Source organism: Phoca vitulina, unplaced genomic scaffold, assembly GCF_004348235.1.
Source record: "Phoca vitulina isolate PV1807 unplaced genomic scaffold, GSC_HSeal_1.0 scaffold13, whole genome shotgun sequence".
In the NCBI taxonomy this organism is placed as follows: Eukaryota; Metazoa; Chordata; class Mammalia; order Carnivora; family Phocidae; genus Phoca; species Phoca vitulina.
The window spans coordinates 10234479-10248929 of record NW_022589716.1 but is presented as its reverse complement, the minus strand read 5'-3'; the positions used below and the strand labels follow the sequence as shown (position 1 = coordinate 10248929).

General features: G+C 40.7%; 1 protein-coding gene across 21 annotated transcripts in view; it reads left to right on the top strand.

Annotated features, from left to right (window-relative positions):
- The window catches only part of PBRM1 (polybromo 1), a 116674-nt gene that overhangs the window by 82853 nt on the left and 19370 nt on the right, over positions 1–14451 (top strand). For all 21 annotated transcript variants that reach the window (XM_032411439.1, XM_032411426.1, XM_032411435.1 and 18 more), the window contains 2 exons: positions 205–350; positions 3395–3552. In XM_032411439.1, coding sequence (XP_032267330.1) covers positions 205–350; positions 3395–3552 — 304 coding nt within the window. The remainder of the gene's footprint in view (positions 1–204; positions 351–3394; positions 3553–14451) is intronic.

Sequence of the window (14451 nt, the reverse complement as noted above, 5' to 3'; positions counted from 1 at the left end):
TATAAATTTAAAATAAATACAATATTTAATAGGACTTAGTTTGGTTTCAGTACCCCAATCTTGTCCCCGACCTTCATCAAAACTTCTGTTTATAGTTATTTTTTATTTTAAGTTAATATGAAGGAAAGTCAGCTTTTTCTTAACCTCCTCTGTCTACTCCTTGATTGTCAGCTGCCTATCTTCAACCAGTTTCCTTTACCACAGGAGAAAGAAGATGTCCCTGTGGAAATGTCAAATGGTGAACCAGGTTGCCACTACTTTGAGCAGCTCCGTTACAATGACATGTGGCTAAAGGTTGGCGATTGTGTCTTCATCAAGTCCCATGGCCTGGTGCGCCCTCGCGTGGGCAGGTGGGTGTACTGAAGCAGGGAGGATGCAGTTGGGTCTGAGAGATTTGGAGCGGGTAGAAATTCATCAGTCTTTAGGATGAAGTCAAAAGTCATCATCCTCCCCATAATCCTGTAACTTCCCCAGCTTCCTCACACACACTTGCCCTGCTTTGGTCTCTAGCCACACTTCCTTCTTTAAATCCTTCCTGTGAAGTTTTCTTTTCTTCTCCTACCATTTACTGAATTCTCAACCCAGAAATCTCCCTGCCTACCTCACATGATGAACTCCTTTAGCTTAAATTTGAGATAGCACTTCCTTAAGGAAGCCTTTCCTGTCCCCTGCAGACTGGATTAGGTCTCCTCATTACTCTCAGAGCACGTATCAGGTTATTTTACTGTTGGGTTTCCATACCGGACTGCAAATGCCCTGAGAGGAGGGGCCCTGTCCTTTTGCTTACTTTTGTATTCCCTGCTCCAAGCACGATGCATGAAACATGGTAAGGGCTCAGATATTTGTTGAACAAGTACATGAATGAAAGTATAGTTGCATGGCGTAAAACGGCAATGAAGGAGTCAGGTATGGGACTGGGCAGTAGAGGGTAGTGATTAAGAGTTGTGGGTCTTGGCGTGAGTTCCAGCCCTGCTAGCTGCATGTCCTTAGGCAAATGATTGACTTTTCTGAGCTCCAGTTTCCTCATTCCATTTTTTCTTCATTCAGTAATCATTTATTGCAAACCTAGTATTTGCCAGGCAGTGAGGATACATTAGTGAATAAAACAGACAAATATCCTTAGTCCCATGGATCTTTGTTGCAGTGGGAAGACAAACAATAAACATTGCGAATAAGTAAACGGTACAGAACATTAGGTCATGATATGTGCTGTGAAAAAAATCGATCAGAGTATGGGGAATCAGGAGTGCACAGTCAAAGTGAGGAGGTGCAGAAGTTTAAGTAGGGTGGTGTATATAGGCCTCACTGAGAGCTGATAGTTGAGCTAACACTTGAAGAAACTGAGGGAGTGAGGAATGTGAATATTCAGAGAGAAAGCTTTCCAGGAAGCGAGAACAGCCAGTATGAAGACCTGAGAGAGAAGTGTGCCTGGCATGTCCAGATTTGGATGGTTTGTTGCCGGGGGAGTGAGCAGTGCATTGAGTTAGGTCATGAGGGCCACAGCACACAGTGCCACTCTGGTGGACCTCAGGGACCATTGTCGGCACGTGGGCTTTTACTGAATTAAAGGGAGTACCACTGGATTCTTTCATTTATTTATTTATTTATTTTAAAGATTTTATTTTTGTATTTGAGAGAGAGAGCACAGGCAGGGGGAGAGGCAGGCAGAGGGAGAAGCAGACTCCCCGCTGAGCGGGGAGCCCAATGGGGTACTCGATCCCAGGACACTGGGATCAGGACCTGAGCCGAAGGCAGACGCTTAACCGACTGAGCCACCCAGGCACCCCCATTGGATTCTTTCAGGCATAGATGTGATATCTGAATTAGTTCTTAGCAGGATTGCTCTGCCTTCTGATTGCTGAGAATAGACTAAAGGGTTGGGGCACTTGGGTGGCTCAGTCAGTTAAGCATCTGCCTTCAGCTCAGGTAGTGATCCCAGGGTCCTGGGATCCAGTCCCGCATCGGGCTCCTTGCTCAGCGGGGAGCCTGCTTCTCTCTTTCCCTCTGCCACTCCCCCTGCTTGTGCTCTCTCTCTCTCTCTTTCTCTGACAAATAAATAAAATCTTTAAAAAAAGAAAAATAAGAGGGGCGCCTGGGTGGCTCAGTCATTGGGCGTCTGCCTTCAGCTCAGGTCATGATCCCAGGGTCCTGGGATCGAACCCCGCATCGGGCTCCCTGCTCGGCGGGAAGCCTGCTTCTCCCTCTCTCACTCCCCCTGCTTGTGTTCCCTCTCTTGCTGTGTCTCTCTCTGTCAAATAAATAAGTAAAATCTTTAAAAAAAAAAAAAAAAGAAAGAAAGAAAAATAAGACTTAAAGGGTCAAAGAGAAGCAAGGAGATCTGCTAGGAGGCTGTTGCAATAATCCAGGCAATAATGATTGCTGGCTCAGGCCAGCAGTCAGATCCTGTTGTGAAAGGTTGAATTAATAGGATTCCTGATAAATGGGATGTGGGGTCCGAGAGAGAGAGAGAGAGTGATAGAAAGGAGTCAAGGGTGACTTCTGTGTGTTGGCCTAAGGAACTGAAAGGGTGAGTTAACCATGAACTGAGATGAGGATGTTGCTTCATGTCAGGAACCACAAGACAATGGGGACATTAATTATCCCAACTTGCTGGGGGTGGTTATGAGGAATTATGTAATACCTAAGACAGAGCAGTCAGATATGCATTTTTATTTTTGTCTAGGGAGATAGTATCTGGCTCTCATCAGATTCTCAATGGGTGAAGGGCTATTTATTATACCTTGACACTCAAAAAGTCATGAACCATTGCCTTAAAGGAATATCTGTGACTCATGTGAGCTGACCCCAAATATGGATGGTTTGTGTGTTTATTCGGCTGATGAGTCCGATGACAGATGCTTAGTTTTGTTTTTTGTTTTCATCATGAGGATTTCAGGAAAAAAAAAACCTGGAGGTTAGCTGAAACTATTAAGTCATATGCCTTGGTATTGTGTGTTTTTTCCCTCAGATGAATAGCCAGTGTCTGTTTCCCTTTCCAAATGTCTTCTCCTGTGCTCAAAGGGGGGAAAAGGGAAATGGTCTTATTGTCAAAATAGTCAACAAAACTCCTCTAAGTAGTAAATATCATTAAGTTTTTGGTTAAGAGAATTTCTGATAGATAAATCCTTCAAGAATGAAACCGATCAGGGGCGCCTGGGTGGCTCAGTCGTTAAGCGTCTGCCTTCGGCTCAGGTCATGATCCCAGGGTCCTGTTATCGAGCCCCACATCAGGCTCCCTGCTCAGCAGGAAGCCTGCTTCTCCCTCTCCCACTCCCCCTGCTTGTGTTCCCTCTCTCGCTGTGTCTCTCTCTGTCAAATAAATTAAAAAAAAAAAAAAAAAAATGAAACCGATCAGAATTCTGTTTTAATGGAATTTCTCCATTTTTCCCCCAAGAATTGAAAAGGTATGGGTTCGAGATGGAGCCGCATATTTTTATGGCCCCATCTTCATTCACCCAGAAGAGACGGAACATGAGCCCACAAAAATGTTCTACAAAAAAGAAGTGTTTCTGAGTAATCTGGAAGAAACCTGCCCCATGACATGTATTCTGGGTATGTATTTATGCCTTTTCATTTAATCACATCCATTGTATTACAATTGATTGAATACTCCTGTGTTAGGCACTGTTCTAGGTGCTAGGTATACAGCAATCAACAGACCAGAGTCTCTGCTGTCTTAGAGACTTAACAATGGGGCAGAGGTTGGGGAGTCAGTAAATAAATTAAGTCTATAGGACATCAGGTAGTAATTAGAGCTATGAATGAGAATAAGGAAGAGAAAGAGGACAGAGAGTAATGTTGAGGGGAGGTCTTGTTTTAGGTAATGTGGTCACCAAAAGCCTTTTTTTTTTTTTTTTTAAGATTTTATTTATTTGCGAGAGAGAGAATGAGAGACAGAGAGCATGAGAGGGGGGAGGGTCAGAGGGAGAAGCAGACTCCCCGCCGAGCAGGGAGCCCGATGCGGGACTCGATCCCGGGACTCCAGGACCATGACCTGAGCCGAAGGCAGTCGCTTAACCAACTGAGCCACCCAGGCGCCCCAAAAGCCTTTTTGATAGGTGACGTTAGCAGAGCCCTGAAGGCAGTGAGGAGGAAAACCATCTGAATACAGGCGTGCCTTGTTTTATTGCTTTATTGCACTTCACAGATGCTGTTTTTTTACAAATGGAAGGTCTGTGGCAACCTGCGTCAAGCAGGTCTGTTGTGCCATTTTTCCAACAGCATTTGCTCACTTCGTGTCTCTGTCACATTTTGGTAATTCTCACAATATTTCAGACTTTATTACTATTATATTTGAGATGCTGCAACCTCATGATAAAACTTTAATAGCTGAGGAATTGCTTTTTATGGATGAGCAAAGACAGTGGTTTCTTGGTAAGGAACCTACTCATGGTAAAATTGCTGTGAAGGTTGTTAAAATGACAAAAAAGATTTCAAGTATCACGTAAATTAGTTGTTAAAGCACCAGCAGGATTTGAGAGGATTGACTCCCAAGTTTGAAAGAAGTTCAGCTATGGGTAAAATCCTATCCAAACAGCATCACATACTACAGAGAAACCATTTGTGAAAGGAAGAGTCAATCGATGTTGCAAAGAAGCAGCCACCATGCTTATGGCCAAGAGGAAATAAGTATTTTACACTTAGACTGCTGTCTTATTTTAAGAAATTGCCACAGCCACCCCAGCCTTTGGCAACCACCATCCTCATCAGTCAGCAGCCATCATCATCCAGACAAGACCCTCCACCAACACAAAGATGGGGACACCTGGCTGGCTCAGTCAGTAGAACATACGACTCTTGATCTCAGGGTTTTGAGTTCAGGCCCTAGTTGGATGTAGCGTTCACTTAAAGAAAAAAAAATTACAACTCACTGAAAGCTCAGATGATGGTTAGTATTTTTTAGCAATAAAAAGTGTTTTTTAACTGTAGTATGTACATTGTTTTTTAGACATAATGCTATTGCACACTTAATGGACTGCAGTATAGTGTAAACATAACTTTTATATACAGTGGGAAACCAAAAAATCATTTGACTTACTTTATTGTGATACTCACTTTATTGAGGTGATCAGGAACTGAACCCACAGTATCTCCAAGGTATACCCGGATCTGAGATTTTACTCCTTTTACGCACAGCAAATGTGAAATGCAAAGCCCTTAAGGCATAGTATCTGGGCATGTTTGAGACGCAGGAAGAGAGCTGGTGTCTGGGCGAACAGTCACAGTAGGTCTACTAGACTGTGCTGAGATTGAGTTTGGAGCAGATAGGAAGTCCTGGTTATGAGTAGAGAGGTGGTGTGAGCCAGCATGTGCATTGGAGGAATCACTGTGGCTGGAGAATGGAGAATATGTAAGAATAAGGTAGGAAGCAGGGAGAGGAGTTAAAAGACTTCTACGGTTTCCTTTGGACTCTTAACCCTAGTAATGTTATTGTCCCTGATCCAGAAATGTGCAGGGCTCATGTTATGGTTTCTGTTCAGTCATCCTCCTGAGTGTTCACATACACTCTGCTTCTCAAATGTAGTTATATGCATCACAGACTGTCATTGTTTTCAGCTGTTATGTTTCTTCTTGCCCTGAATTAGTGCTACAACTTACTTGCAAACCAGCTACTCTTCCCATCTTTTGGAATAGTTTTCCAAAAGGTTACTAGGTACAAGCTTTATAATGATTACATATAATGATTACTAGGTACAAGCTTTATAATGATTACACATGGTTATAAAGAAGCAGCCACCATGCTTATGGCCAAGAGGAAATAAGTATTTTACACTTAGACTTTATTTAATCACTAAGTTTACCTACATTGTTTTGGTGCTTTGAGTTTTTTCAGAATTAGATATGGTAAATGTGTTACCTCTCTCATTGTGTCTCTCTCTGAATGGCTGATAGTTCAACACGTTTTCCTCTTTGTAACGTGGTGCACCCTGGGGAGAGGGAGCAAAGGCTCGTGAGGTTATTAAATCCTTCTTAAGTTTCTGCAGCAGAGACTATCTTCCTTTTAACTCATGATCCAGACTAAAGAAGTGCCCTAAAGCCTTAATCCCTAGGGTAAACCCAGCCACAAGACTCAAAGGGAGCATAGCAAAGGTGAGACTGAAGTCTCCTTTGTTAGGGTGACCATATCATTTATTGCTTTTTTTTCTTAGTGGTTACCCTGGGAATTACATCTTAAATTTGTCACAGTCTAGTTTGCTATATATAGAATTCTCCATTGACAGTTTTTTCTGTCCTGCCTCCCATCAAATTTAGGGAGTTTTTTGTCTTCACATATTCTTTCTTCTCCTTTCTCTCCTCCATCTGAGAGTCCCGTTACGCCTATGTTGGTGTGCTTAATGGTGTGTCACATGTTTCACAGACTGCTCGTGTTTCTTTATTCTTTCTTCTTTCTGTTCCTCAGACTGATCATTTCAGTTGGCTTGTCTTGGAGTTCACAGGTTCTTCTGCCTGTTCAAATCTTCTAATGAAGATTTTCATTTTAGCTGTTATACTTTTCAGCTCCAGCGGTTTTTTTTCCTTTTTCTTTTTAAGATTTTATTCATCTGAGAGAGAGAGAGTGCACACAAGCATGGGGGGAGGGGCAGAGGGAGAGGTAGAAGCAGACTCCCTGCTGAGCAGGGAGCCTGATGGTGGCTCAACCCCAGGTCTCTGGGATCATGACCTGAGCCGAAGGCAGATGCTTAACCTACTGAGCCACCCAGGCACCCTTCAGCTCCAGCATTTCTATTTAGGCTTTCCAGTTCTTGTCTCATTCTTGATAATCTCTGTTTGTGAGTCAGCATTCTGATTTCCTTTAGTTGTTTGTCCATGGTTTGCTTTAGCTCTCTGAGCATATTTAAGACAGTTGATGTAAAGTGTTTGTCTCATAGGTCCAGTGTCTGGGCTTTCCCTGGGATGGTTTCTGTTCATTTCTTTTTATCCTATGGGTGGGCCATACTTTCCTGTTTCTTTGCATGGCCTCATAATTTTTTATGAAAACTGGGTATTTTGAATATCATAATGTGATACCTCTGGAAATTGGATTCTCCCCTTTCCTCAGGCTTTATTGTTATAGCTTATTGGGGGGTCATATTGCTCATTTAATGACTTTTCTAAACTAGTTTTTTAAACTGTGTTTGCTGGGGCGTCTGGGTGGCTCAGTCGTTAAGCATCTGCCTTTAGTTCAGGTCCATGATCCCAGGGTCCTGGGATCAAGTCCCACATTTTTTTTTTTTTTTAAGATTTTATTTATTTATTTGAGAGAGAGCATGAGACGGGGGAGGGCCAGAGGGAGAAGCAGACTCCCTGCTGAGCAGGGAGCCCGATGCGGGACTTGACCCTGGGACTCCAGGATCATGACCTGAGTCAAAGGCAATCACTCAACCAACTGAGCCACTCAGGCACCCTGTCTTAGCTTATATCGTATATTAAACTCTGCTCCTCTAGAGCACCATCCCTACCCCTCTCCCACTCCCCCTGCTTGTGTTCCCTCTCTCACTGTGTCTCTCTCTCTGTCAAATAAATAAATAAAATTTAAAAATAAATAAATAAACTCTTTGCTGTTGTGTGTGGTCACTGAAGTCTCTGATCTGTTAGCTTAGTGGTCAGCTACTGATTTAATAGAGATTTTCTTAAATGCTTGAATCAAAAAAAAAAAAAAAATTTCCCGGTCTCTGCAGCTCGAGGCTGTGTCTGTGTTGGAACACACTTTCATCACTCAGCCTGAAGTTTACAACTCTGCCTTTTCCTTTGCTTCCTGTTTGCACAGGGCTTGACAGTCAGCCAGAGGTGAGAGTTTAGGGCTTTCAGGCCTTTTCTGAGCATGCGTCCTGCCCATGGCATGTGCCTGGCTTTCTAGATTCCCCAGGATATGTGGAAGCTTTCCAAAACTCTTATTCCCCAAAGTATCTCACTGCCCAGCTTTTTCTGCCAGGCTTTTTCACATTTGTACTGTTTGCCCCAACTGATAACCTTTGTTCCAGCTGGCACCATCTGGTTCGTTTGCCTTCACGTGTTTTCAGCAGAAGTACCATAACCACTTTTCTGCCATCATGAGATTCCAAGTTAGGTGGAATAAAGGCAAACCCTTCGCGTTCGTCCCTGAGGAAGCCAGCCATGTTGGTCAAAACAGGCAACCAAATTCTTTGAGAACAAGGACTGGTCTGCTCCCTCCAGCACCAGAAACTCCCACCAGGAGTGCAGGCTGTCATCTTCCTGACTGCTGCTGAGCCAGAGGGGGGTGGGGGGTGGGGGGCAAGGGTAAGTTAAAATGCCACAAAGCTCACCTGCCCACTTGCAGTCACTTTTTTTCTTGATTAAGCATTCACGTAGTTGTTTGGCTGTTTTCCAGAGTTCCAGTAATGTTGATTCTGACAGTTTCTGCTGGCTTTTCTCGTTGTTTCTGTGAGAGCATGACTCTTGGCTCTCCCTACTTCACCGTTTTCACCGACATCATTTGGAGTAATTCCTTTTTATAGATACCTATGAGAATGTGTTGCACTCTGTAGTTTATAAACTACATATCCAGGATCTCGTTTATTTTTCACCATGACCCTGTACAAAAGATGCTGTCATTCTCAGAAAAGTGAAGTTAATGTCTAACACATTGGACGAAAACTAAAACCTAGGTCTTCTCGCTTCTGCTTCTGTACTGGTGTTTAGATTGTTGGTTTACAGCCAGCTGGAACACTTTTGAGAGTGAAAAGAGGTGCCAGTATTATTAAGCAGGACACCAGCCATACAGTGAGATGCATGGTTACTTCATCTTGAGATAAACCCCAAAAGGAAATGCCTCTAGTGGTCACAAAATGGGATTTTAGCCCAGCTTGTGTGTTTCAGTATCCACCCCCTAAGGAAGAAAAAGTGTTTTTGTTATGTTTTATATTGACTTTCAAATGCAGGGAGGCAGATTTTTTTTTTTAATTAATTTGTTTCTGTAGAGAGTAATAATTTAAAGTGTTTAAGCTTTAGAAGATTTATAATTTTATTGTGTTAACTATACACAGTGTTGAATGTAAATCTCATCTTTGTCTCCCTGAAACAAAAGTTTTAAAGGTAATTAGCTGAGGTAAAACATTTTCATCTTCTGTAATATAGACCTGATGGGGGCATACTTCACTTAGGAGACAGTCCTGTTTTGCTGTTATACATATGCTTTTTGTTCATTGCCTTCAGTAACCTATATGATAATCAAACAGCCACGGAAAAGTTGCTTTTGGGAATGAACAGGGCCACATATGACAGAAACTGCCTCCATCCTTAGGCACTTGGATCGTAAAATTCCCAGGAACCTGAGTTCCTGAAACATGCCAATTCCCAATTTATTTGCTGGTTCTGTTTTCTTCATAATAGATTTTTTTAAATGCTGTATTAATTGAAAAACTGTTCTCAGTAAGGGAAGAATAAAAGGCTTTTATTTATTTTTTTTAAAGATTTATTTATTTTAGGGGCGCCTGGGTGGCTCAGTCGGTTGGTTAAGCATCTGCCTTTGGCTCAGGTAATGATCCCAGGACCCTGGGATCGAGCCCCATGTCAGGCTCTCTGCCCAGTGGAGAGTTTGCTTCTCACTCTCCCTCTGCCCCTCCCCATGCTCGTTCTCTCTCTCTCTTTCTCAAATCAAGTGTTTTTTTAAAAAAATAAGGATTTATTTATTAGAGAGTGCATGGGGCGGGGGGAGGAGACAGAAGAAGATGGAAAGAGAAAATCTCCAGCAGACTCCCTGCTGAGCAAGGAGCCCAACGACCCCGAGACCATGACCCGAGCAGAAATCAAGAGTCCAATGCTCAACCGACTGAGCCACCAGGTACTCCAGAATAAAAGGCTTTTTTTTTTTTTTTTAAAGATTTTATTTATTTTAGAGCGAGCATGAGCAGGGGAAGGGGGAGAGGGAGAGAGAGAATCTCAAGCAGACTCCCCGCTGAGCGTGGAGCCCAACACGGGACTCCATCCCAGGACCCCAAGATCATGACCTGAGCCAAGATCAAGAGTCGGCCGTTCAACTGAGTGAGCCACCCAGCTGCCCCTCCAGAATAAAAGGCTTTTAAAGATTAGAAAGGAAAAATAAAAAGATCAGGTTTTGCAAAGACATTATTAGGTACATATAAAATCCAAAAGGTATTTGGATAAACTATTAGAATTAATAAATGGAAATATCAAGATTATCTATATGTTTATTTATCATCAAAGAGCAATTAGAAAGTTGAATTTTAAAAACATGCCATTTACATTAAATACCTAGGAATAAATCTTTAAAAAAAATGTAAAAGACTCCTACACACACACACACACACACACACACACACACACCCCAAAAAACCGTGTGAGTTGGGGCGCCTGAATGGCTCAGTCGGTTAAGCGTCTAACTCTTGATCTCAGCTCAGATCTTGATCTCAGAGCCATGGGTTCAAGCCCCACATTGGGCTCCACACTGGGCATGGCACCTACTTAGGAAAAAAACAAAAAAACCCTATGAGAAAATGATTGAAAGGCATTAAAGAAGACCTAAATAAATGAAGTGATTCATTATGTTTATAGCTGGAAGACTCGGTATTTTAAAGAAGTCACTTTTCTCCCTATTTGATGTATTAGTTCATTATAGTTCCAGTCAGAGTCCAGCAGGTTTTTATTAATTTTGTATGCTTTATTAAATAAAAGCTTCCTGAGCTTTTATCTTTTCCATGTCTTGTGAGGGCCTGGTAGGAACCCCAGGTCAGGACACAGAGAGGCCACAACCATGCCAAGGCTACTAAGTCAGTTTTACTCTTTAGCTGTGAGCATAATTTTTACCCTTTCCAAATCTCTATTTTTCATTCTGTGAATTATGGAAAATGGTAACTGCCTTCTCTGAATTGAAAAGCCTTTGGATTGTGTAAGTCAAGTGCTTGTGTGTAAATCTAAGGCAATGATAGTAATTACAGCTATTTTAAGCTTCTGAAATGTTTCTGACCTGTTTTTACATGTTTTAGGTGTTTTGCATGTAAATGTTTAATAAATTATCAGCTATGAACACTCCTGTTAAGGAGTGCAAAATAAGGGATGTCCATATCACTCTTATTTAACCATGTTGTGGAAGTACTAGTGAGCATAGTTAGAAATAAGTACTAGTCACCATAGTTAGAGATAAGAAACAAAATCTACACTGAGGAAATTAAGGATGTGATAATTCAGGAGGATTAACTAGGAATTACTTCACACAATAAGAGAAGTAAGATGGTTGAGTACAAGGGCACCTGAGTGGCTCAGTCGTTAAGCGTCTGCCTTCAGCTCAGGTCATGATCCCAGGGTCCTGGGATCGAGCCCCGCATCGGGCTCCCTGCTCAGCGGGAAGCCTGCTTCTCCCTCTCCCACTCCCCCTGCTTGTGTTTCCTCTCTCACTGTCTCTCTCTCTCTCTCTCTCTCTGTCAAATAAATAAATAAATAAAATCTTTAAAAAAAAAAAAAAGATGGTTGAGTACAACATGGATAACAAAGCAACTGCCTTAAGAGATTCAATAATAGGGGCGCCTGGCTGGCTCAGTCAGTAGAATATCCGACTCTTGATCTTGGGGTCGTGAGTTTGAGCCCCACATTGGGTGTAGAGATCACTTAAATAAATAGCACTTTAAAAAAATTCAATAATAATAATAAAAAGATAAAATACCTTGGGATAAATTTAAGAAGATATGTGCCCCATCTGTATAAATAAAGTTTTTAAATGCTGCTCTAATGCATTTGTGTTTTTGTTTTAAGATTTTTATTTATTTATTTGTCAGAGGGAAAGAGAGAGCACAAGCAGGGGGAGGGGCAGGCAGAGGGAGAGGGAAAAGCAGGCTCCCTGCCGAGCAAGGAGCCCGGTGTGGGACTCGATTCCAGGACCCTGGGATTGTGACACAAGCCGAAAGCAGACGCCTAACAGACTGAGCTACCTAGGTGTCCCACTCTTAATGCATTTAAAAAGGAATGCTTGAACAAATTGAAAAACATACTGTGTACTTGAATAGTAAGTCTCAACATCATAGAGTTTTCATTCTCCCTAAGTTAATCTTTAATGTGATCCTACGAGATGTACCAATGGGAATTTTCTTGTGAGGAAGTTGGGACTTAAACTGATTTTTTAAATAACGTCAAAGAGAAACAAAAATCAGGAAAATTCTGAAAAGCATAGTCGGGGGTGAGGGCCTGTCCTTACCAGATATTAAAACATTGTAACTTCATAATAATTAAAATTATTTGGGGTGCCTGGCCGGCTCAATCAGTAGAGTATGGGACTCTTGATCTCAGGGTCGTGAGTTCAAGCCCCACATTGGGCATGGAGCCTACTTTAAATAAATTTATTTTTAAAAATAATTAAAATTATTTATATGATATATCAGTAAACAGATTATTTGACTAGAATAGAAAGTTTAGCAGTAGACCCAAGTATAAACTAATTTATGATAAAGGTAGCATCCCAGATAAGTGGGAAAAGATGGATTTTTCTCTAAAGAGGTATTTGGAAACAGCATAGACATTTGGAAAAAAATAAAATTGTAGTCATCCCTCACATCAGCTTCAGAATAAATTCCCAGATAAGTTACAGATTTAAATGAACATAAAATGAAATCGCAAAGATACCAAAAGAAATGATGGGAAAGAAGTTTTGATAAACTTTGACATAAAACCTAGAACTCATACAGAAAAAGATACATTGGACTGTGTAAAAGTTGAAAATGTTTGCATAACCAAAACTGGCAGAAACAAAGATGTATGACAACTTTGGGAAAATATTTGCAATGTATATCATAGATCACATTTCCTTCATATATGAAGAGCTTATATAAAGCAATTAGAAAAGATCGATATCGAACAGAAAAATAGGCAAAGGGTAAGCAGACAGAAGTTACTAGTGGTTCTTAAATGAAAATATGCCTGACTTTAGCCATTAAAGAGATACAAGTTAAAAGTACCCAGATGTTCTTTTTCTTTTTTTAAATTACCTACCAAATTGTCAAAGATTCCGATGTTACTGGTTGACAAGAACGTAGGGAAGTGGCATTTACCTACTTTGTGGCGGATTCATGAATGAACATGACCTCTGTGGAAGATAATTGGTTTATACCTATAATAAAAATTAAAGTGTACAGTCTCTTGACCCAGCTATTATACTAGAAATTTATACCTCAAATAGACTCACACATATGCAAATTGATAGATGTCTTAAATTGCTTATATCAGCATTGTTTTGTTTCAATGGGAGAGCAAAAAATTGGAAACAACCTAAATACCCATCAATAGGGTACTAGTTTCAATAAATACAGTATGTTAATACCAGCAGTGATCCTTTCAAGATACATTATTTTACAACAAAATTTAGGTGTAAAACAGTGTAACTGATATGCTACCATTTTTTAGTGTTAAATACATAATATAAGATGCAGCATTTTAACCATTTGTAAGTGTACAATTCAGTGACGCTAAGTCTCTTGACAATGTTGTGCAACTATCACCACTACTCATTTCTAGAATTTTTCATCTTCCAAATAGAAACTCTGTGCCCAACAAGCAGGAACTACCCATTTCTCCCCTGGTAATATCTGTCCTGCTTTCTGTCTCTGAATTTTGCCTATTCTAGGTAACTCATATAAGTGAAATCATGTGATATTTGTCCTTTTGTGTCTAGCTTATTTCACTTTAGCATAATCTTCTCAAGGTTCATCCAGGGTGTAGCATGTATCAGAATTTTATTCCCTTTTAAAGCTGAGTAATATTCCATTATATGTATATATAACATTTTGTTTATTCAGTCATCTGTTGATGGCCATTTGGGTGGTTTCTGCCTTTTGACTGTTGTGAATAATGTTGCTATGAACATTGGTGTACAAGTGTCTAATTGAGTTCCTATTTTCAGTTCTTTTAGTTATTTACCTAGAGGTAGAATTGCTGGATTATATAGCAATCTGTTTAACTTTTTGAGAAACTGCCAAGCTGTTTTCCATAGCAGTTATAGTATTTTACATTCCCACCAGCAATGTATAAAGGTTCCAATTTCTCCACATCCTTGTCCACACTTGTTATTTTCTGGTTTATTTTTTTAATATAATAGCCATCCTAGTGAACTGGTATCTCATTGTGGTTCAGTTTGCATTTCCCTGACAGTTAATGATGTTTAGCATTTTTTCATGTGCTTCTTGTCCCTTTGTATGTCTTCTTTGGGGAAATGTCTATGCAGATCCTTTGTTTGTTTTATAATTGGGTTGTCTGGTTATTGTTGAGCTATTGGAGTTCTTTGTATGTTCTGGATACCAGACTTTTACCACAGATATGATTTACACATATTTCTTCTGTGGGTTGCCGATTCACTTTCTTGAGAGTGGGCTTTGAAGCACAAAAGTTTTTCATTTTGGTGAAGTCCAGTTTATTTTATTTGAATGCTTGTGATTTTGATGTCACATCTGTGAAACCATTGCTTAATAGAAGGTCATAAAGATTTACACCTATGTTTTCTTCTAAGGGTTT